Here is a 23,186-nt window from a genome sequence, read left to right as displayed (position 1 = left end):
TTTAGGGTTTTATGCTCCGATTACAATTCCCTCTACCATATTATATCCACCGCTAATTCTCTTCCTCTTATTAAATCACTAATCCTTACATACCTTTCTAGTAATTAGTAATTGTGCAGTCATTGCATGTCAACGTCCAGAATATAATACATACATATATTTAATACATTTATACAAGTTAAAGTCGATATAAACAGGCAAAAGTTGGAAAGACCTAAATGGCTGTATCGACTATCTGAGATGTCGAGTTATCAGCTTGAAGGAAACATCGGGTCCTTCCTATCTCCCTTATGTTTCGCAACTCTATTCTTAAACATTTTTCATCCATAATTTTAATCATGCAGTTTTTCCATAATTTTCAAACAACAACAAAAATAATCATTAAACTAAAATTCTTTTTAAAATGGAGAAACCTAAGCTCAGATCATATACGATTTATACGATTTTCGAAACATTTACATTTCGGGTTTCATTTTCTTTGGTTTCTTTGGGTGCAATTTGAAACCAAACTCTTACCATTTGATGTATCCCTTTTCTAATTTATCTAAGCCAAAATATAACCTTTTCTGATGTCAGGAAAAAAAAATCGATGGTGGACAATGGCATCTATAATCCCCTCTTTCCGGAAGGTCACAATTACGCTGGATTGGAGTGGAATTGGACGTCCACAGTCACGACCATTGTGCATACCCTTACCCCGTCAGGATTGTATATTGTTGCATTTTTTGTTGAAAAGGGCCCATCGCGTTGCACACGTGCAAGGGTCAAACGCACACAGCATCGGCAGGTAAAAAGCAAGAGAAAGGAACACAATAAGAAACCCCAAACACATCAAAAATGGAAGATAAAAGAGGATTAAACGAGACGAACCCTAAACTGACCCAAAACTAATGCACCTCACCCTCACGGAGGCCACGCAAACGGTCGTCGACGTCGTCAACATCCATGAAAAAGCAATCATCATCATGGAGATCGTTGAGATGGTCTGATGATGTCTGCAGATAACGCAGTAGCAGCACTGAGCTCCTTGGCAAATAAGAGACCTAATTTCTATAGAATGGAGCAGTTGAACGGTTGAACATGTCGAGACATGTCGGGTTTTTGCCAGGACCAAGAACTGCTGCACGTGCACGAGCACCAAGACTGTGGGATCGGCATTGCTTTAGCCTTCTTTCTGGCTTCGATTCTTGTTTTCGAATTTTGAATTCTGTTTTCGAATTTTTTAATAAAATATACCAAATAACAAGACCAGAGTGTGGTCTGGATTAACCAAATGCATCTACATCAAAGGTCTCTACTGGCATTACTTCCAAAAAAAAAGGACAGTTAAGAGAATCTCCATTAATTGGATTCACAATCTATTTGCTCGATTTTTTATTTTAGTGGCAATGAGGTGAAAGGGATTGCATTGATAATTATTATTATACTATATTTTTTATTAAATAATTTTAAAAAATGTTGCAATATTTTTCTACAGTAAAATTGTATAACATAGTTAATTTTTCCAATTAATACAAAAACATATATAAATACACGCAAATTTAATAATTTAACTATAAATATCCAAATATATGTATTGTATTACCAATTACACTTCGTATTTCTCTTATCCATAGCCAGTGGCATTTTTAGTTAATATATTGTTTATCTGGTAATAAAACCAGCGACAGCCATACAAGTGTTTGCTCCAGATTAGCCTCCACTCCGCTGCACAATAACCGATATTGATATGCATATTATTTTCAGCCCCAATCAAAAAAATGCAAAATTTTTGGTAAGTCAATACGGGAACCCGTACAGAGAGATGCTTCGCCTTTTTAGAGGCAAATAGATTCAAAGAAGGCTCGATTAAAGACGCTCTCACTTAATGATCATCGGGATACCCAGATAGGGATTTGACCGTTACAGGAAACTACACATTTTTGGCCGTTACAAAAATAAGAAAGTAACCTTCAGGGGGTGGGGAGAGGAGGGTAGGAAAAGGGCAAAAAACAATTAGGAAGACGACTCATACGGAGTGCCGACGAAATTCCAGTAAACCAAAACCGAACGCACAGTGCGATCCCAAGATAGAAGATATCGCTCTACGTGCTTCTGCCGCGTCGTAAATTTTTCACGCATCAACAGAGCAGGTCCCTGAACCGGGAAAGAACAACAATGACAAACAAATACGATCGGAAGGAGCCGAAAAGGACCTGCTAAGATTTCCCGAAATGCGGCATTAATGCATATTGACTAACCTTGAGTGCGACCATCACCAATCCCATCCACTGCACTGCACTGCCAAGTACCCGAAACCGAAAAAAAAACGTTACTTTTCCAAACGGACCGAAGGACCGAAGGACAGAAGGACTGAAGGACCGACGGACAGAAAGGGAGATTTCTGGGCTGCCTCAATGAAATAAAAGACAAGTCCCTTGTCTGCTCGGGTATTTCCAGCAGAGAGATTGTATCTCGACTACGAAAACTATTGTTTGTCCATATCCTCCTCCTCTGTCTTTTGGGACAGTGTGTCGAATTTTAAAATCTCTCCCGGCTCACACACTTGGAATTTTTCGAACAAGTTCAGACTTGTCCGCTCTTGGAATTTTTCGTTTGGGATTTGATATTTCTTTTTATTCTGATCCTCAGCAGGTAGTGATCCGCTGAGCGAGGGAGAGCCAGGAATAGACAGAGAGAGAGAGAGAAAGTGAGATGAATGAAGCGAGAGAGTCAGATCAGGGAGACGACAACAAATCCTCATAATGATGGAAAAAAACTTCTCGAAACGCTGATACCCAGCAAAAATTGAATATGAAAGGTTATACTTTTTTATATAGAGCTACAGATTTCGAGATTTTTTATAAAATATCTATATAATCCTTATAGTCAGCCAGTCGTGATATTTGTCTATCAAATCCCTCCCACACTTTTTAATCCACACTGAAAGTCCTCTCCTTCGGTGTCCGATCTAGAGATATTTAAATTTATTTATTACTACTATTAAAATGCGAATCTCCCTAAATCCCAATAAAAACACCCGAGATTTACGTTCAACCGATGGCAAAAGGAATTGCAGGTCCCGCCACCCCGTATATGGCTTACAAGTACGATGCTGAAATTGCACAACTGCCGAATACACCCTCCCATCTCAAGGGTCATCCATCTCTAGTGAGAGCGACTCTCTCTTGCGTTGAGCAACCACCTGCCTGCAGGCGGTCATCCCATTGGCTGCACCACGGGATCGTGAAAGAGGCAGAGAGCCGAGGGAGAGTCGACGACGACGACCCAAGCCCCGACCCCCGACTGAGCGGAGGCCGAGAGCGGAGCGTATAAAAGGAGCGGCCCGAGACCTGGGTTGGCATAACAGTCCCGACCTCCCAGCCGAGTGCAACCAACTCAAGAAATTTTTTTTATTGTTTTTTAACAAATCTCCAACACAACACAATGTCTTTCATCACACGGGAATACAAGTTTGAGAGCAGCATGGTGCAGCAGAAATCAGATCAGCACACGATGGCCATGCGGAGTCTGAAGAAACTCGTCAAACCACTGCTGCGGCTAGTGAAGAAAAAGCAGCTACTGCGGAAGACTCTGGCCGAGATCCAGAACCAGAACGACATCAACGCCTCGCTGGAGGACATGCGCAAAGATCCCGCCGTCAGCTGCGACAACATGGCCAACGAGCAACTGGAGCAGCGCCTCTACAACGATCTGAAGCAGTGCCCCAGCAACGTGGCAATGATCGTGCAGCAGGGTCAGCAGCAGCACGTCGTCCCCGTCCAGCCCGAGCAGACCTTCATCCCGGTCCACTTTGCCCGCACCAGCAGCGGCACCTTCTTCTGGACCACTGCCGAGGGTGCCCGCCAGCACCAGGAGCAACAGTTGCGCCAGCAGTTCGATCGCTGGGTTCAGGCCTAGGAATCTCACTGGAATCCACTGGCAAAGGAGACCCTATCCAATTGGACGGCAGCTTTAAATGCAAGTGTCCCATTCCCGTCCATTGCACGGATGGGAAATGGCCCAGCTTCGCAGGATCGTAATCTCAGGGTGATATTAGGTATAGATTGGATTCTTTGGTTCCTCCCAAGGAAATGCAACTCTAATTGATATTCAATTATTATCACAATCAATTGTAACTATATAAATACTTGTGATGTCTTGTGTCTTATTAGAATTAGGGTTTAGTCTTAGGAAAATCATTGTCTTCCATGTTTGTTTGTTAGGGTCATAGTATAAGTACCTAGGCTAATAATCATTGTCTTCCATGTAAAACCTTTTTTTTTTTAGATATAAGAAAACATTTTTTTTTTATTATAAAATACACATATATACACGAAAAGAAAATTTTAAAAATTGTTTACTTATTTTAAATGGGCAACAAAAGTCTTGTTGGATGGGCAATAAGAGATTTCATTTACTAAATGATTGATTCATTGAAATAAATTGATTTCAAAATCGCATTCTGCTGGTAGCCGCATTTCCCCGCATTTCAGAGAACCAATCGCCTATTGGATACCGATTGGAATCAACAAAAATTACTGCAGTCAAACGGATGCTCTGATTGGACTTAAGTACATTTTTATTTATGGCTAACATGTACATATCCCTAACGTTTCTCTAGGAACAACTGCAATCACTTTAATGCTCAAAAAATATATGAAAATATTTTTAGGAGTGGGTACCCAGATTATTAATATAATAATCGTATTTATAGGGGATAAATACATTTACATATGTGTATTGACTATGATATTAATAGATCCTAGAAAACTGCATTTAATAAATATTTGTCACCAAATGTACCACTTTTTATTTTAATATCGCATTTCATTTTCTCGAGAATCCAATTAGTCTGGAAGCCCTTACTTTACGCACATAAATTCATATTTATTAAAGTTTCATTCCGGCGCTTGAGTTTCAAGGAAATTCGACCCTAACAACAGAACTTGAGACGAGACGAACATAACAATGCACACTGTACGTATTTATACAGAATTATTCTTATGGAATTGTTAAACAAGCCAAAACCATTCGAAGCCCTTCGCTGTCCACCCCCCAAGTAGATGGAAAAGGATCTTGATCTGGTACTCTACCCTACCCAACGTCATAGCAATCTACCCGACAGGAATTTGAATGATTTCCAAAAAAAAATTGTAGTTCCTCACACCAATTATTTCATCACGGACCGAAATCTGAATACATTTGTGTGGAAAAAGACCCAAGCTGAGGAGCAAGTGTGCAGTACAGTAAAGCCTCGAACATCAAAAGGAGAATCGGGAGATTTAGAAAGGTCTTTGAGGCGTCCGCCACAGCAAACGATGGTGAGTGCTCACTGTATTGAAAGAGGGACCCTACCTGTCCTGATCAGAAATGAAATGTTGACGTGTAAATATTGCTCGTTGCCGATGCCGTTGCCGACAACATGTGTTTAACGAGGGTCTGTCACTTTTATCCTCCACTGTCTGTCTATTAACAATTAATAGCCAAAAACTAATCAAGGCATAAATTCGAAACGAAACGAAACGAGCCGAGCCGAGCCCGAATCCCGGGCCCTCGTCCACCGCACACAAACCACTCAAATTACCAATTCGTGGGCTAGGACCCATGAAAAGGGATAACAAATTCCCTGTTGATGTTGTTGTCGATCTTTCTGTATGCTTGCCGCATCCACCAATAAATATTCGACTGAAATTATACTCTCCCACGAAGAAGCCAGCGAAGAGATTTATTTAGGACCAACAATTTGAGGCAATACTTTGCACACGTGCAAGGGTCTCGGTATCGGAGCTACCTGCTCTTGCGTGGAGGAATGCGTGACTCGGCACTCGGCACTCGGCCCTCGGACTCGGGAGAAACCGAGAAACACCTGCCCCAGGACGAGCCCTGATTGGTTGATGCTTAGGGGTTGGTTGCGCCAGGTCCTATAAATACGAAGAGATTTTGCAAATAGGACATCATTCCACTGGAAGCGTTCAACAGTCAGTATCAGAATCAGCTAACATGGCCTACGAAACTCTGCTGAACAGCACGTACAGTCCTGTATACGTGAAAAAAACCTACACCCCATCGAAGGCCGTGAAGAAAATCTTAAAAATGGCCTGCAAACTACTAAAGGCCTCGTCCACCACTTCCAAGGGGCACAGGGAGCTCAAAAACACCAGCCCGCCAGCCCACGAGGAGAATTCCTTGCAAATAGAATGCCTCGTACTTAGCGAAGAAGAATTACAGAACTCCCAAAACGAAGAGTTGGAGGCAGCGGCGACAGCTCAACTTTTGCAACTGTGATCGAAGGAAGGAGATCGTCCTGGACATCTAGAAAGAGCTTTAAGACTACACCGGAATGGGTCTCTAAACATCCGAGCAGCTTTAACGCCCCACTCAACAAGTGGAAATGACTAGAGTGCATCCAACTAAGCTTTAATCATTGTCTTCCATATATTTTTAAGTGACTGAATAAATACATACCTAATATGAATATTAACCGACTTGTCTGCATTTCTGATTCCAACTTTCCCTTTGTTATTTTAATTTCCTCCAAGGTTTTCCATGAATTCGAAAAAACCGTTCTTACCCCTTCCCTTACAAAATCCCTTCCCTGAATAACAAGACACAATAATAAACAACAAAAAAACAACAACAACAGCAAAATAAAGCCCAAAAGAACCTTAAGAAGAAACCTTCGGCTACCTTTACCTGTTTCCTTTGATCAAAACCTGTTGTCGATTCGAAAAACTCGAAAAACAAAAATGAGCTGAAACCGAACCGAGAAACCTGTTACCCCAAAGGCAGTTTTCTGATTTTTGTTTTCTCCTTTTCGCTCCTTCTTAGGATTGAGGCTTGGACAAAATAAATCTCAAATTGCATTGAAACAGGTAGAGACACCAGGGACCGACCCTAAGACGATAAACAAAAACAAAAGCAAAGAGAACCCAGACCAACAGCAATACCTTAAGAATAAAGGCGAAAGGCTACACGGCACAGCTCGAACAAATGGATTTTATGCTCCTAAAGTTTTACCCGTAATATTTAAATATCTTTCATTCAATATATGTATAGAGACACGCTGATCCTTTATTGAAGCCATACGAAATAAGAAATATAATAAATAGTGGAAGGAGTTCTTTATATCGGTTCAAGTAAAATAGTTATAGTAAGTATTTATAGGAGAATTGGGTACAAGTATTTCTATAACTACACTGAGAGAAAAATTCCCTAGAAAAAGATATATTTAACATTCAATTTTGATTAAATTACATAGAACTCACTTTGATTTAAATATACCTACAAATGATGTTTAATACGTCCCACTTTTATCATAAATATCATATACAATTTGTAGAAATTTTAAATATATTCATTATACACTTTAAATATTTTTAGATAAAATACTTTCATATTAAAGCCGAAATTTAAATGAAAGCACTACCACTTCAATATTTACACTCACCGAAACCCCGATGCAAATGGCATAAATATTTAAATGTATAAAATATACAGGTAGTTTTTCTCTGGGTGTATTCAAACGTTGGCATGCCAAAACAATCAATCGGATCTCAAATGAAACGCGTTGTATTTTGATAGAGTACATATGACTATGTTGAAATCTAGGGGTGACCAAGTGAACTATCGCATATCGTGACACGAAGACCAGATACTCAAAAACCCGTGAGGTGTTCATATCAGAGTAAAGAGACAAAAAACCACCAAAGTCCCAGGATCGTGCCTGTCAGAACCTTGGCCACTGCCATCACTAGTTCCATCACAAATACGAACAATAAGATGAAACAAAATTTTAATAAATTTTGCTCACAATGCAGTCGGTTTTCGGTATTCGGTCTTCGGTCTCCGGTTTTCGGTTACAGAACCAACATATTTCTGACGAAATGGCAAAACAAAAACCAAATCCAAAACAGTCATAGAGATCGGGATTGGAGAAAAGGCCTAAAACCTACGATTCCCACGCCAAGGATCCATTAAGGGATAATTGTCTTGGAAGGAGAGCCGAGCATAAGATTCCCACGCTTCAGCAGGAGCAGAGACAGGATCATTCAGGTCCTGCAGGTCCTGCAGGACATACCTGCTGCCACTGCTGAACGTGTGAAATTCTCGATCCTTGCACCTGCCCTCGTCTCAGTCTCTGTGATTGGCTGAGATGCTGCGCCTCTCTTTCGGGCAGAAAATGTATAAATAGCGCCTCCAGTCTTAGAGAGAGCATCACACAGCATCCGACCGTCTAATCGAGAACATCTCAACACGCACACACAAAAATCTTAGAATGTCGGCCATCACCAAGCAGAAGAACTTCAACAACAACAACATGTACAAGTCGAAAGTGTCGCCCTCGCGCCGTCTCAAGAACCTCCTGAAGCCGCTCCTGGGTCACGTCTTCAATCTGAAGAAGGAGCAGCCAAAGCGCAGCTCCTACATCGCCTCGGCCGAGAAAGAGGCCGAGTTCGATTGGCTCAACAACGACATGGACAACATGGCCAACGAGCATCTGGAGAGCCGCCTCATCGAGGAGATCCGCCAGTGCGCCAAGGAGGATGCCATCATCGTCTACAACGAGAACGGCTCTGGGGAACTGCAAACAATGGACCAGGAGGACTACTATGTTCCTGTCCACTTTGCCCGCACCAATGCCGGAACCTTCTTCTGGACCTCGGTGCAGCCCAAGGCCAGCGAGCCCTATGCCATCGAATGGAACTTCCTCGACCGGTGGGCCCAAGCGTGAAGGATCGGCAAGGACCTGGGATACTTGAGCATCTCTAAGCGGGGTTTTTCAACATTTATTTGGGACAACTCTTCAGCCAACTGGAGCCTGGACTTCAGCGGGATGGGCACATCAAAGTTTGGGCACTTCGACTTTGGTTCATCGATTATGGGATTACCCAAGGGACACCGCTTTTGGCCATTTTTACTGAAAATGCCGAAAAAGCGGTGGATAGCCACTATTTTTGGGGAGGTACATAGTAACAATTTTCTTCATTTTTGCTGTGCAAAAATGAGAATCAATTGTTGAGACGAGGGTTTGAGTGAACGTTTGCTTGTAAACAAATATAAAAAATAAACATGCTGGAACACACATATTTTATTTTGTTGTTATTTCAATGGAAGATCCAGCACATGGTTCTGCACCGAAGATGGGCAATCGTGTCTGCCTGCCGACCCTTATACGATACGAGTATCTGGGATATTCCAATACAACTCACATGCTGGATACATGTGGGAGATGTGTGTTTATCTGGCTAACATATTATATTTAGTACTCCGTATGGGTGGCCTTAACACCCTTACGTTATATTCGTATGTATTAGTGTTTAAAAAATTATATATTTCGCTTTACAATACGGCGTTGTAAGGATGTCTTGGCAGTTAAAAATATTCCAGATTTCGATTCAACTGGGATGTGGGTGGTTGTACGCAAAGTGCAATCCATGGATTGTTCGTGACTTCTTGTTCGATTTGTCCCCCATTTAAAAGTAGTTCCAGTATGTTCGTCCCCCTTAGAATACCTGTTTCTCTCTATGGACTTCTAAAATATACGATCTCTGTTCGGGGTCTCCTTTTAAAAGAAAATAAAGTAACAAATAATAAAATACAAGTGTTTTTTGTTTTTTCATTTTCCCCATGAAGAATTGATTTATTTCATCACAAGAAAAACTCATTTTTGTACAGACTAATTCTCTTATCTAGAATGGAAGACGTTTGCGATCATGTTGCCATCTACACCGTATCGGACGATATGTAAAACGTAAAGGTAACGTAACAGTCAATTATTTTTTACAAGCAATAACAACTACGTAAAAAATATAACATAACAAATGCATAAAAAATAGATGCATAATTGCAGCAATCACAGCGGCACGTTCCAGGAACGTGATCTAACAACAAATTATACAATATTGCACATGAACTTGTGGGGATTTGACCTTGAGGGACGCCAAACTGCATCTGCATCGTGAGTGAGTGTGTGTGTGTGTGGGTGAGCCCCTTCAAGGCCCCATTGCACTTTCCTCCAGCCCGGTCCTGTTGTCTCTCTGCACGCCGCTCTGCTCCTCTGCTCCTCTGCTCCACTGCTCCACTGATCCGGATGAGGGCGCGGCCGAGAGCCAAACGGTGTTAAAGCTTCTGTACCAACCAATGTAACGTGACTTAACGTAACGTAACGTGGCGTAAGGCGTCACGTAGTGGGATGCGCTTTGAGCGCGTTTAAAGCTGCAACCATCTCGGCTTTCCGCAATTTCTCTTTCTCCCCCCACCCCCGCACTCCCGCCACAGGGTATTGGCTGGTGGGTACTGGGTATTGGGTGGGCGAGAGCGACGAAGTAGAAGTAGATGCTGCGTTTAACGGTTTTCTTTCGACTGACGACGAAGGCAGCGATCGCCTTGATTTTATACAAGAAGTCGCAGCGGCCTGCGCTGACGTTGACGCCGCGCCGCGTAAATGGAGATAAGCAACATGCAACATGCACACACACACACACACACACACACTGTCTCTGGTTTGTTTGTGTGTTCGTTATCATGTGGATGTATAATGCATTTATGCCGGAACGCGAGAACGAGAAGGAGAAGATGGAGGGGAAGGGGAATGCGTCCCCGAGGCCCTTTTTTGTTATCTCAAGTCACTGGGCTACCCATTTTTATGTTTATCACCTTTTTCCCCCTCTCTCTCTCTGTCTCTGTAACTGCCTCTTCTTTTCTGTTTGCTTCAGGTCATTCGTATCTCTGCCTTGGCGGGTCAACAATGTTCAAAACTCTTCCCAATAGTGTTTATTTGTGTGTGAGATTTGTTTCCATTTAATCTTCTTCTACACGCACGTACTCGTACAGCAGCAACAACAGCAGCAGCAGCAGCAACAACAGCATCTCCAGGGTCCGCCGCACCTCGCACTCCCCCCCCACTCTTGCCCTAAGACTGTGACTCGTTTTTAACGATCTCGCGGACCCCAAAACAAGAAACGTCCCTCACAGCCGCACACAAGCGCATTCTCCATTCTTATATGCATTCGCCAAGCATTGATATTTCTATATACATACCTACATACATACATATGTACATTTGTATGTACCGCCATGTATGCATGTATATGCATGTGTATGTGTATGTAGAAGACCACTTTACGCCCCTTTGGAAATGAAGTTTAATGACCGTTCGCTCATGACCAAGTCAATCAGATGCGGGACTATTTACGAATAGGACAAAATCAGTGGAAACGATTCAGAAACAAATATCGATATACACTGCACCCTGCAGTTCATAGGCGATGGGATGGGGGAACAGTTAGCAATGATAAAGGTTCTTATCAATAAGCAAACCCCTACAATTACCCTCCGCAGCAGGTAAACACTATATACGAGTATCTCCCGATCGCTTCCCCTAATCATTTCCTTCCTTACGGCGAGGACATGCTCCATGCGTACGCTGCTCACGCGCAGGACACGCACGGAAGGAACCGTGAGAACCGAACCCGAAACCGAAACCGAAATCGAAACGAAGTAACAGTCCCTAGAAGAGGGTAACAATAGAGCAGGTTCCGCTGGCACCCACCCCAAGGTACCCCGGTATTTCAAATTGAATTATAAAAGGTTGAGTTGAGTTGAGTTGAGGGGCATCTCGAGCATCAATAGACCAGAGAATGAAAGCAATCAGGTGTAAATCAAAGAAACAGGCCCAGGCATGCAGTCACGTCATGGTAAATAGGCCCCAGAAGCAGAACGCAATGAGACTTACTAAGAAACCACCTCCAGCAGGTTCGAAAAGGCTATTTGGTGCTCCTCTTGGTTTTGGTAGCCAAAGAAACCAAAGTTTCGAGCAAAAAGGTCTCCAGTCTGGAGCCCAGAAGCTTGAACCAATCACAGAAATTTGAGTACTGCGTCAAGATTCTTATGTTGTGCCACCTCATCTGGGATTCGCCGCCCGACTACGAGGATTTTGACAACGTGAACGTGGATTCAATGAAGTATGCTCACGATAACAGTCACTTCAAGGATGATTACAAGAAGGCCAAATGCATACCTCCGGGCCTCAGTAAAAAAGATCTATTAGAGTTCTGGGTAGCTGTGGCCGAGTGGGAGATGGAGGTGAGGAACCTTTTCCTGGTCGAGAAATTCCTGCCCATCATCAAGGAGTCCGACAACGCCATTACGATCAATCTGTGGGGGTTGCTCCACCTCCGAAAGTCAGTAATGTGCTATCGAAAATTGGACCCCAAAGCGACACCGACACCGACTCCAACACCAACAAGACAACCCACGACACAACTGACGACGACATCCAATGAAATTTCATCAACATTGGCTTACCCTTCGACTTCCAGCTGCAATGGGAATACCGAAATCGGAATATGGATTAATCAGCAGATCAATGGAAGTCTAGCTCTGGATAAACTAATCAAGAAAATGTTGATAATTGTGGGTAAGATCGAGCGTCACATACATAGAAAATGCTGTCCCTACGAGCCCATCCGCGATCGGGTGGAAGTAGTCCACGATGGCATCGATTTCTTGCTGCAATTAAACGGTATAGAGCCCTACAAGAGAGCGCAGTCCACGGGGTATATCGGCTCCGACTTTGATAATCTAAAGACGAGATTGGAGTACCTGAGCCTTGCGCTAGCCAAGGGAGCAGCAAAGGTTAATCGTTCCGTAGGAAAGTGCTGCCCCGCCTGGTCTGACCAATATAATACTTTCCAAGTTGAGATGGAAGAAAATTTGGAAAAGCTTGAAGCAAATAGCTCCGATCTGACGGCACAATTGACAAACTTGATCGACAAGCAAGAGGCCTTGGAGATGGATAGGTCAGATCAAGTGAAGCTTTTGCAAAGTCTAGACGCTTTGCATGGCAGTCCAGCTTCTGAGAGCACAAAAAGGTGTTGTCCGAATCAGAAAAAAGATATGGAAAATATAGCAAAGATATTGAAAGACTTGAAATTAAGTGACGGCCTGCCAGAGTCAATCGAGACAGCTGACTCTCTTCAGGATAGACTGACTAAAGCGAACGCAAATCTAATAAGTGCGAAAGGCTTGCTGAACGATGAGGAGGCAAATATCCGAAAAATGGCTTCTTTGTGCGGAGAGTTTTGTCCAAGTCAGAAGAAAGGAAATATCGACGATCAATCGGCAAAAGTAAGCCAACTAGAAAAACAAATGAAGGAAATTAATGATAAAGCTCCAGAGATAATGGAACTTTTAAAGTCACCAAATTGGCCAGAACATCTGAAAGCTATAGAAACGGTAAAGCAAAAAGTCAAAGATTTTATGACCAAGCAGAGACAGGATGATGTGAACCAGCAATTGGCCATGGTTCCTGAAGAGCCATCGGAGTCATTAAAAAATATGACCCACAGCTTGGAAGCGCTGGAGGCAAAGCTGAGTGAACTCCGTCCCAAGAACCAGACCTACGAACAGCTCCTGTTAGACAGCATCGGAGGACTGGAGCAACGTCTGCGAGACCGTCTGAGTGGCCTAAACGCAATGATCACTAAGACCGAAGCGGATGCAGATAAATGTAACTCTAAATGCGACTGGGGGAATCTGCCGACCATGGAGGAACTCCAGGAAAGGGTCAAGGAAATGCAGGCATTGGTTGTTACAAAGTAGCATCGTTCGGAAAGACGTAGATAAGAAAGCCATACCAAAAAACTGTTTGTCTGTTGTCCTACTTTGAAATAAATCTATCTTTGCTAAATCCAATTATTAGTTGTTTCAGAAAAGAATAAGCCCTTTAACAAACAACATTTTAAATATCCCGCGTACTTTTCATGTTTTCCCGCACTGTTTCCCACGTAAGCAACGACGTAACGTTACTTGAACGTTACGGCTGTAGAGTATTTAAACAAGACGAGGTTAACTTTGCAGGATGCCAATTGCACATAACAACACTTTAACAACAAATGATGTTTTTATTAATAAAATATATTCGTAATAGTATAAATTCGTCAGTAGTAAAACAGCTAAATACACATATTTAAATAACCACATTTCTTGCAAATAATTTGAATATCGCGCTCTAAAAATAGCCAGATCTAGCTATAAAATTGCTGTTTTGGCAACGGAGGTTACGTAGTTGCCGGCCCAAGTTTGAGTTGAAGGTATATTTACGGAATATGGGTATATAATACTTTTTAAAACTGATTTTGTTTAATACCCTTCACGGAAATTTATGATTTATTTACGATAAATTATTTTAATTTATTTACGGTATATTTCTGAGAGTCGGTCTGATTTTCTTGCCACCATGTCTAGCTTATACACCTTGCAAGTGCTTATACTTTTCATGGTATTTTCTTATATTTTAATGTATATTTTAAGACGCTTTATTGAATTACCCTCCTGTCCAATACACCAATGTAGAAACCGTGTATAAATGCCATTTAGACCCATGTTCCAGGCCACTTCGAATACTAATTTGTGATCAGCATTGAATTTCTGATTTTCTGCCAATAAAATTGAGATTTTTTTCAAAAATATCGGAAAAAGGCATGTCAAAAAGTGGATAACGGAGGTTTTTCACACTACCGCTTCCATGGGGATTATATGAAAAAAAGGCACGAACGAACACATTTCCCCCTCAGGTGTCGCTCTTGGTAATTACATGCAAATGTAGTTAATATGCATAAAATGTGTAGTTGTCGTTTTGAAGAAATGCATTTTGTGGAAATTGTTGTCAACCGTTTTTGTTTAAGCCTTATTTTAAAAATAATTCAATAAAGATGAGAATTTAAAATAAGCCAGTCGTGTAGGAAATTGATTTAATAATCGGATAAAATTATGAGTTTGGAGCTGACGGTCTTAGCTAGCCAGTAATATTCCACCGAATATCAAAAACGAGGAATATGATGCAACTTGACTACAAATATTTCGCCAGTATATTTACGGTATATTTTGAAATTTGTGATGCATTTTCGGTATATATCTGAGGGTCGGACTGAGCACGTGTTGTTGACATTTGTTTAAAACAATTTTGATACAATTAACAATAAAAGCCGACTATGCGCGACAATACGCCACCGCATCGTCCGGACTTTGAAGACGACGACGATGAGATACTGGAGGAGATCGAGCTAGACGCGAATGCAGCGCCGTCTCTGGACGAGGACGATGACTTGGAGGAGGTGACGCTGGAGCAGCTGGAGGCACGTCTGGGACTTCACGACGAAGACGATGAATATGAAATGGATGAGGAGTCTATCCGGGACCGAGAGCGCATTGCGAACATAATAGACGAGGCGGTACTCACGTTCCGCAACCATACAGCACCGGTCTTCGCCTGCAGCCTGCATCCGCACTACAATTGGGCGGTGACGGGCAGCGAGGACGATTTAGCCTTTGTTTGGGACACGAGCAACAGCGAGGTGCTCTACAAGATCACCGAACACAAGGACACCATCACCGAGGCGCACTTCAGCCACGATGGCGCTTACCTGGTAACGGGAGATCTTGCCGGTGAGATCAATGTCTTCAAAGTGAGCGAGCAGCGCGAGGAGCGCCCCATTCTGACCAAGGTCTGGGAATACTCCATGTCCGACATGTCGTGGCTCTTCTGGCATCGCGGTGCCCATGTGCTCCTGGCGGGCAGCGACAGCGGCGAGGTGTACGTCTGGCGCATTCCCAGCGGAGATTGCAAAATCCTTGCCGGTCAGGGGGCGCGCTGCGAGTCCGGAGAACTGAGCGGCGACGGGAAGAAACTGCTAACGGCCTATATGAATGGCGCCGTCAAGCTCTGGGACCTGAAAACCTGCCAGGTGCTCATGGAGGTGAACGAGCAGCACCCGATGGGCTTCGGTGAGGTCACCCACGCAGTGGTGGCCTGTGAACTCGACTCTCCCTTCTACATCTGCGCCGAGGGCGGAGGTAAGAAACCAATTGGATAGCGATTATGCGACTAGGCTCTCTATTCTAACCGAATCACAATTTTAGGAAAAATGCTATTCTGCACCAACAGTGGACCCGTCAGTGTTGTGCAGTCGGAGCACGGCATCGAGTGCATTGCCTTTGCTCCCGCTTCTTCGGACTTGAAGCTCTTTGCCTGCGGCTCGCTGGACGGTCACATATCCATATGGGACTACTCAAAGTATTCGCTGCGCACTGTCTGCGAGAATCCAGTGCCCAACGATGGCGTCCTTAGGTGACTTTCATGCCCTGTCCGACAGCGACCGCTAGTTGCTTAATTTTGCTAATGTTTTACGTGACCTTTTCAGAATCAAATGGCTGAACGACAGCACTATCATGGCGGCCACATCGAACGGCAATCTGAATGCTTTCGATGCCCGCACGGGCAGCCTGAAGTTTACCCTCACCGGACACTTCTGTCACATCTACGAATTGGCCTACAAGCCTCTGGACAGCCTGCTGTTGACCGTATCCGAGGACACTACAGCCAAGATATTTAAGGTTCCGCCGCTAGGCGATTAATGCAGGTGCTAGAACTGATTACGTGCTGTTCGAGTATATGTACATAAATAGACAATACATATGAGTGTAAAGGATAAGCTCTGTCTTAATGTATTAAGGGAGCAATGGCCTAAGTGCTTCTCGTGGGGGGGTCGTATATTTCAGGCGTTATCCGTTAGAACGTTATCCGTCAGAACTAAGATAGTTAGAGGCGAATACTGCACTCTCTCTTCGAACTCTTGGGGCTGTCCTCGCTCTTAAGGTGCATGAGGGGGCATGGGGCATGCGTGCATTGATAGGGAGAGCTGTGCCATAGACACTGGCACTTACACTTCCTTATGCACATATGTATGTTTTTTGTTTTTGTCCGCTATCATTCACCTCACCCACACACACACAGTGCCCCCCACACAAAGTGAAACAATTGTCCGACAAAAACAACACATTTTTGGATTTACATATTTGTGTTTATTTTGTTGTTTTATTATTTTATTAAAGCTTTTCGGTAGTGCATGCCCCGCCGATGAAAATCAGATTCAGTCCGATTCGGGTTTTGAGTGCGTCTGGTTCTCTATGGTTCTCCATAGAGCGGGATACTCGCACAAGTAAATCTCTTGGGGCGCGCAAGCAGTACGTTTTTTTTAGATACAATATTCCGGTGTTGCGTTCCACGAGAGTTGTTTCTGATTTCTGAAGGATCTTTTTACAAAAAAAAAAAATAGATTAAATTTAACAATAAAATACATACATATGGGCATACATACATATATCCAAATTTATGTTACACTATAAATGTTGATCATGAAAACACATGACTCGTGGCATAATGAAAGCGACACAGAAAATATTAACGAAAATTGCATATGGAAGTGATCCATCATATTTCTCCTTCCTTCCACATGAGCATATATTCTGTGGACTTCGATGTGTGAGTGGCGCGCAAAACTTGAAAAAAAATAACGTAAAATAAACCCGACAACAATAAAAGTCACACGAAATCACAGTTAATCAACTGCAAACGGGGGCCCGAACCCACTCTACATAAATACACACACACACACAAACATACCTATGTATGTACATATATAAATGCGGTTACGGTTGCGGACGCGAACGCGGACGCGGACACTGGACAAAATCCCGCTCTGCGTGTGTGTGTGTGTGTGTCTCTTACAATTAGATTACCAGAGGAGCACAGATACTATGTATAGCCTGCAGAGGCGCTACACTTATTTTGTTTATTAGTTGTGTTCGTTTTTTATGACGGGAGAGCTCTGATCGAGGAGCTAGCTAATCCAGATATTCGTCGGGCTACTAATAGTACACAGCCCACAATTGAATTATCACAGTTTGAAATGTCAAATGCACGCGCCTGGCTCTGTTTGGTTTGGGTCCGTTCCTCTGTTTCCCTGTGCTCCTCTAATCCAACCTTATTCATGATAATCCGCTCAAGTGTTTAACAAAAGTCCCACAAATATGTGTACTATGTGCACATGCCCACACTCATACTATGTATTGCGTGTAAAAGACTTCCGAATCTGTTGGGCTAATCAGTGACAAGCGTTTTCGGGAAAATGAGCAACACAAGATGTTTAGCGAAGCCCCATACGGGGCGATCATAGTTAGGATAGATATCGCATTAATCAAAGACCTCACTCATAAGTGAAAGCCATAAATATGGTTAATAGTCGAAATTTGATTCCTCGACTAGCCACAAAGGCGCTTACTTCCTACTTCCCTTACGTTGCTTTTTATTGGAATAATAAGATCTGACTACTATAAGACTATCTTCCTGTAAATATGAATACTTAGAGATTCTTACCTTCTTCTTTGCGGTAATAAAGCAGAAATCTGGCAATTATAGTCGATCATTCCGACTGATTATTGATTGTTGGCCGAAGCAATTGGCAAGTTTTAAAAACCCTGTTTGTCCCATAAAAGCATTCAACAAATCAATCCCGTAAAACAGCAAACAATTTTCTGGCAGATTAGACGCCAAATGCCAAAATCAACATTCCATTTATATCATATTAAAGGTCGTTGACTAACAGACACTCAAAGAGTGAATCCCGTCGTCTGAAGAGACAGCGGAGCGAAGAAACTTCTCTTCGGCCGCCGCCGCACGTGCTGCGGCCTCAAGTATTTTTGGCTTTCCAAACTTTCCTTCTCTGGCCGGGTCTGAGGCGAGGTCTATTGAAATGGTAGCTGGTTCTTGCATCATGCGGCAGAGGAGAGTCGGTAGCATAGGCCTCTGCCAGGGCGATGCGGTGCCATACACCATCCATACACACAGAGATAGGATAGCCATAATATGGAGCGGCAGGTAAAGAGAGAGAGATAGTGAGAGAGCACCTGGAGAGAGCCACGCACCGCAGCAACGCAGCGCCGCAGCTGTCGACGTCGTGAAAAAGCGCCAAATGCAAAGCCATAGTTAGGCTTGCCGCGCTCTGAGCACAGCAAAGAGCGCGGCGCGGCAGAGCAGAGGACCGACAGCCAGACAGACCCAGACCCGCTTCATAAAGGGGGCTAAAAATGAATTCCAAACTTACTTTGAACAGAGCGCGTGCATGGAGCGGTCGACGTCTACCCGGCATGACATTATCGAAGTTTATTTACAAATAAATACATTGTTCATCGAGGCCTGCACGTTGTTTTTCGTTTGTTTTTTAGTTGATATCCATAGTGACAGAGGACAGAGGCCCTCGAAGATGACTCTTCAGCGAACTCTTCCCCTTTGAAAGACACCACGTGTGTTTCCGATAAGCCACATTTCCATACGCCGGACCGCATACACCATACACCAGACATATGTACATGTGCGAGAGTGGAGTGGAGTGTAGTGTGTGTGTGCGCGCGAGTACAAAATAAAACTGAAAAACTGAATAAAAGCATGTGGAAGAGCGCGAAATAAAAAGAACTGTATTCGAATCGACGGACGAGCTCCACGCTCCACGCTGGCACAGAGCACGCTGAAACCGTGCTGATACGCAAGATCCCACTGGAAAACGATAAAAGCAATGGTCTTACAAAAGCTAACATAAAAATAAAAATAATAATAAAACAAAAACAAAAACCAATAACCATCGCTGAGAGAAACAGGAACCCCTAGAGGGATTCAAGAACCCTACCTTACCCTTAACCCTACCAGCAACCCCTAACTCAAGTCTCTGTCTTGAGAGAACCCAAAACCAAAGTTGTGTGTAAAATGGCGCGTATTCAGGCGAGCGATTCTCTTATACCCCGACAAATCTTCGAGATGCCTCCCGCCGAGCAGCCGAGCCGCGACCGGGAGAACCAGTCCTCCGCGGACAGCGACAGCCAGGGCTCCGGGGTGAAGCTCAAGAAGCAGATCGGTCTGCTCGATGGGGTGGCCATCATCGTGGGTGTCATCGTGGGCTCCGGCATCTTCGTCAGCCCCAAAGGTGTGCTCAAGCTCTCCGGCTCAATTGGACAATCGCTTATCGTCTGGGTGCTATGTGGTGTTCTCAGCATGGTCGGCGCCCTGTGCTATGCGGAACTGGGTGAGTAATGGCCCCGACCCTCCATGTAAAGGCTTTCCTTTTTGTTGTAGTTGCTGTTGTTATTTTTGATAATACTCGTGTGCTTGTAAGCCCACGCCCGGTCATCGTTTCTGCGTTGCTGGCAGTTATTGGTTCTGGCTGATGACAGCACATTATGGGTCAGCATATGGAAAGTGGAGTAGTCTGTCGTAGACGAGAGGGGGATGGGATTGTTTACATAGCTGAAATGAGTGTAAGACAAACGTGGTAGCCACCTGGGTTGAGTGAGGGTGAGGGTGAGGGTGAGGTGAGGCACGCATAACAACTGGATCAAGAACGAGCATTCATTAAAACGCTGAGGTTAACTCAAATCGGCAAATGAGGTTGAGGCTAAACAGACCTGTAACCTGTAACCTGTTACTATTCGTACAATCGAATCTTTAATGTTACACTCTACACTGTACATCGCCCCTTTTTACCCACCCCTGGTTCCAAGACTTCCAAGAGAGTAAGGAATCATCTGTACTATGAAACGATCAACGAGAGAGGGAATACTCACAGTAATATAGGTACGGGAACCCGGAGCAATTTCGCGGGAGACTCATTTTAAAAATGGAAATTAGTTCAGCTTCATCAAGATGACCTCTTCAACGGACACATCAAATCAGTTCCCCGACAAGCTGTTCTGTTGAATGAATCCGGAGGGGGGACGAATCCGGTGGGGAGAAGCAGACAAGAATAAGAGCCAGACACAACATTGAATAAGCAGCAAATTAACGTGGGTCCGGTCCCTTCTTGGTACAGTGAACACTCGCTCGGAAGATTAGACCCTGGAATTCGAACAATTCCCAAAATAAGAGAGAAATACAGCTCATATTTACTTCATTTATTCCGCCGCTTCGATTAAGAACCAGTTTCGTAAATTTTTCGTTAGATCTGCCAGACACCAGACACCAGACTTACTCGTATTTGGAGGTCTTATAATATTGATTATCAATGAACCTTATCAATAGAAGGCTAGATACCTCTTTGAATATCTTCGGCCGGACCAGGCTCCAGTCGTTTCGTTTGGCCCCCACAAATTGGGACTCGCACGTGATTCAGCAATGATTCAATCCCAATGAAAGGCATTTTAATTAAGTGGAACTATGTGATTCTCGCTGGGTTTCCGAACGTTGAACCTCCACTGTTGAAATCAGTTGCTGATTATCTTTCGAACAACCCTCGCAGCCAGATAAGAAACGAGAGCTGGCTCTCTTATACTATCTCTGATATATATGTAGTTCTCTTCATGATTTTCATTTTATCTCTTCTCTCTCGTTTTAGGCACAATGATACCAAAATCCGGAGGAGATTATGCCTACATTGGCACAGCCTTTGGTCCACTGCCTGCTTTCCTTTATCTATGGGTCGCCCTGCTGATTCTGGTGCCCACGGGCAATGCGATCACGGCCCTGACCTTTGCCCAGTACCTTCTGAAGCCCTTCTGGCCCTCCTGCGAGGCGCCCGCCGAGGCCGTACAGCTGCTGGCGGCTGCCATGATATGTAAGTTTGTGCAGAGATAAGCGAAGCCGTCCATCGTGTACTAATGGTGATTGACACTTGCCCTTAGGTGTGCTCACCGTTATCAACTGCTACAATGTCAAGTGGGTGACACGTGTGACGGACATATTCACGGGCACCAAGGTGTTGGCCCTTCTAGTTATCGTCGGCGCCGGCGTCTGGTACTTGGCCGATGGCAACACAGAGCACTGGGACAAGCCGTTCAGCGGGGGCAATCTTTCCCCGGGATACATTGCCCTAGCGTTCTACAATGGCCTCTTCTCGTACTCCGGTTGGAATTACCTCAACTTTGTCACGGAGGAGCTGAAGGATCCCTACCGCAATCTCCCCAAGGCCATTTGCATCTCCATGCCGGTAGTGACGATCATCTACTTGGTCACGAACGTTGCTTACTTCTCGGTACTGTCCACCGACGAAATACTCTCATCGGACGCGGTGGCCGTCACCTTTGGGGACAAGATGCTGGACTACATGTCCTGGGTGATGCCCTTTGCCGTGGCCTGTTCGACTTTTGGCTCTCTCAATGGCGCCATCTTTGCATCGTCCAGGTTGTTCTTCGTGGGGGCCCGCAACGGACACCTACCGGCGGCCATTTCCCTCATCAATGTCAATTGTCTTACCCCGGTGCCATCGCTGATATTTCTGGTGAGTCTGAGTCCCACTTGATCCTTCCCCGATACACAAACCGTTTTTTAACTTTTCCTAACTTTTCCTCTCCTCTCCTAAGGGCGTTCTCACCCTCTTGCTGCTGTTCATCAAGGACACCTACGTGCTGATCAACTACGTCAGCTACGTGGAGGCCCTGTTCACGCTCATCTCGGTGTCGGGTCTGCTGTGGCTGCGCTACAAGCAGCCCAAGACGGAGCGACCCATACGGGTCAATCTGGCACTGCCGATCATCTATCTGATCGTTTGCCTCTTCCTGGTGATATCCTCGTGCTCGCAGTCGCCCTACGAAGTGGGCATTGGCACAATAATCATCCTGTCCGGCATTCCGGTCTACTATCTGACCATTCACCATCCGGTCAAGTGGCTGGCGGACACCTCGCAGTCCATCAACCTGTGGTGCTCCAAGTTCTTTATCTGTATGCCCAATCAGGAGAAGTTCGATTAGAGAAGCTGGATCAGAGAGGGAGAGAAAGATGAAGAAAGGTGCCTTCCGCGAATGCATCGAATCGATCGCGGGCCCAAGTCTCAAGCTATCGCTAAGTTAGGTTAGAAATTTGGAATTTTTTATGAATTATACGCACAACATTACAAAAGTGTTATTGTAAATAACTCAAAGGCATTCTGGCAGCAGAACTTTGCGCGAATTATTATTATTACTTATTGATTAATTTTCTTTAAATATTATCTGTCTATTCTCCCCCAACAACAACTAAAAAAAAAGAAAAAACAGTTCCTCGGAATCAGCAGCGAAAAAAGACACTACACACACAATACCAATATTATACCAATTTTTACATAGCATAGTACTCGTACATTTGCGCACGTATGTATGTATGTTTGTATTTAAGCGATAATTTAGTAACTATTAATTATAACCGAAGTAACTTTTGCAAAATGTAAAAACCGAATTTCTTCTGCATAAGAATTAAATACAAAATAAACACAAACGCCAGGGAAATTTGTGAAAGAACGCGCCGCGCAGGCAGTAACGGGTCTGCTGCTCGAGTCAGAAGAAAGCTTTCCGAAAAGCTTCGCCAAAACACAGCTAAGTGGCTGGCGCGTGCGCAGAGCCATGGG

General features: G+C 43.9%; 6 protein-coding genes and 1 long non-coding RNA gene across 9 annotated transcripts; 6 read left to right on the top strand and 1 right to left on the bottom strand.

Annotated features, from left to right (window-relative positions):
• Positions 1–3,314: 3,314 nt before the first annotated feature.
• Tom (Twin of m4) lies at positions 3,315–4,254 on the top strand. The gene has a single exon (XM_001353156.3). The coding sequence runs from the start codon at positions 3,427–3,429 to the stop codon at positions 3,898–3,900; it is 474 nt and encodes a 157-aa protein (XP_001353192.1). The 5' UTR covers positions 3,315–3,426; the 3' UTR covers positions 3,901–4,254.
• A 1,657-nt stretch (positions 4,255–5,911) lies between these two features.
• Brd (Bearded) lies at positions 5,912–6,467 on the top strand. Its single transcript, XM_001353157.4, has one exon. The coding sequence runs from the start codon at positions 5,983–5,985 to the stop codon at positions 6,265–6,267; it is 285 nt and encodes a 94-aa protein (XP_001353193.3). The 5' UTR covers positions 5,912–5,982; the 3' UTR covers positions 6,268–6,467.
• Positions 6,468–8,169: 1,702 nt separating this feature from the next.
• Positions 8,170–9,066, top strand: Ocho (ocho). The gene has a single exon (XM_001353155.3). The coding sequence runs from the start codon at positions 8,258–8,260 to the stop codon at positions 8,711–8,713; it is 456 nt and encodes a 151-aa protein (XP_001353191.1). The 5' UTR covers positions 8,170–8,257; the 3' UTR covers positions 8,714–9,066.
• A 2,041-nt stretch (positions 9,067–11,107) lies between these two features.
• Positions 11,108–13,677, top strand: LOC4812941 (uncharacterized). Of its 2 annotated transcripts, none has more exons than XM_001353154.4 (2): positions 11,108–11,678; positions 11,734–13,677. In XM_001353154.4, exons 1-2 carry the CDS (start codon positions 11,622–11,624, stop codon positions 13,582–13,584), a joined length of 1,908 nt encoding a protein of 635 aa, XP_001353190.4. In that variant the 5' UTR covers positions 11,108–11,621; the 3' UTR covers positions 13,585–13,677. The 2 variants fall into 2 exon arrangements, with proteins under 2 accessions (XP_001353190.4, XP_015042607.2); XM_015187121.2 differs by having other exon boundaries at positions 11,109–11,678; positions 11,737–13,677.
• A 1,125-nt stretch (positions 13,678–14,802) lies between these two features.
• LOC4813785 (angio-associated migratory cell protein) lies at positions 14,803–16,475 on the top strand. Its single transcript, XM_001353153.4, has 3 exons — positions 14,803–15,837; positions 15,904–16,111; positions 16,185–16,475. The coding sequence occupies exons 1-3, from the start codon at positions 14,976–14,978 to the stop codon at positions 16,396–16,398; spliced, it is 1,284 nt and encodes a 427-aa protein (XP_001353189.1). The 5' UTR covers positions 14,803–14,975; the 3' UTR covers positions 16,399–16,475.
• Positions 16,476–16,829: 354 nt separating this feature from the next.
• LOC117185195 (uncharacterized) lies at positions 16,830–18,787 on the bottom strand. The gene is made up of 2 exons (XR_004470789.1): positions 17,142–18,787; positions 16,830–17,076 (listed from the first exon to the last, which is right to left on the bottom strand). It is a non-coding gene; the product is annotated as an uncharacterized lncRNA (long non-coding RNA).
• On the top strand, positions 16,900–23,056 carry mnd (L-type amino acid transporter minidiscs). 2 transcript variants are annotated; one of them, XM_033385548.1, is made up of 5 exons: positions 16,900–17,007; positions 19,048–19,898; positions 21,204–21,422; positions 21,490–22,085; positions 22,168–23,056. In XM_033385548.1, exons 2-5 carry the CDS (start codon positions 19,583–19,585, stop codon positions 22,552–22,554), a joined length of 1,518 nt encoding a protein of 505 aa, XP_033241439.1. In that variant the 5' UTR covers positions 16,900–17,007; positions 19,048–19,582; the 3' UTR covers positions 22,555–23,056. The 2 variants fall into 2 exon arrangements, with proteins under 2 accessions (XP_033241439.1, XP_002134757.1); XM_002134721.3 differs by lacking the exon at positions 16,900–17,007 and having other exon boundaries at positions 18,915–19,898.
• Positions 23,057–23,186: the final 130 nt, after the last annotated feature.

Source organism: Drosophila pseudoobscura, chromosome X (genome assembly GCF_009870125.1).
Source record: "Drosophila pseudoobscura strain MV-25-SWS-2005 chromosome X, UCI_Dpse_MV25, whole genome shotgun sequence".
Classification (NCBI taxonomy): Eukaryota; Metazoa; Arthropoda; class Insecta; order Diptera; family Drosophilidae; genus Drosophila; species Drosophila pseudoobscura.
Note: the sequence above shows the minus strand (reverse complement) of the source record. Positions and strands in the feature narration are given on the sequence as shown.

Bases quoted from the DNA above. Each gene is read 5' to 3' on its own strand.
- Brd (XM_001353157.4), top strand. From the start codon at position 5,983: ATGGCCTACGAAACTCTGCTGAACAGCACGTACAGTCCTGTATACGTG.
- Tom (XM_001353156.3), top strand. From the start codon at position 3,427: ATGTCTTTCATCACACGGGAATACAAGTTTGAGAGCAGCATGGTGCAG.
- mnd (XM_033385548.1), top strand. From the start codon at position 19,583: ATGGCGCGTATTCAGGCGAGCGATTCTCTTATACCCCGACAAATCTTC. The intron at 19,899-21,203 runs GTGAGTAATGGC...CTCTCGTTTTAG, and splicing joins CCTGTGCTATGCGGAACTGG to GCACAATGATACCAAAATCC. The intron at 22,086-22,167 runs GTGAGTCTGAGT...TCCTCTCCTAAG, and splicing joins TGCCATCGCTGATATTTCTG to GGCGTTCTCACCCTCTTGCT.
- Ocho (XM_001353155.3), top strand. From the start codon at position 8,258: ATGTCGGCCATCACCAAGCAGAAGAACTTCAACAACAACAACATGTAC.
- LOC4813785 (XM_001353153.4), top strand. From the start codon at position 14,976: ATGCGCGACAATACGCCACCGCATCGTCCGGACTTTGAAGACGACGAC. The intron at 15,838-15,903 runs GTAAGAAACCAA...TCACAATTTTAG, and splicing joins CATCTGCGCCGAGGGCGGAG to GAAAAATGCTATTCTGCACC. The intron at 16,112-16,184 runs GTGACTTTCATG...TGACCTTTTCAG, and splicing joins CCCAACGATGGCGTCCTTAG to AATCAAATGGCTGAACGACA.
- LOC4812941 (XM_001353154.4), top strand. From the start codon at position 11,622: ATGAAAGCAATCAGGTGTAAATCAAAGAAACAGGCCCAGGCATGCAGT. The intron at 11,679-11,733 runs GTAAATAGGCCC...AACCACCTCCAG, and splicing joins AGGCATGCAGTCACGTCATG to CAGGTTCGAAAAGGCTATTT.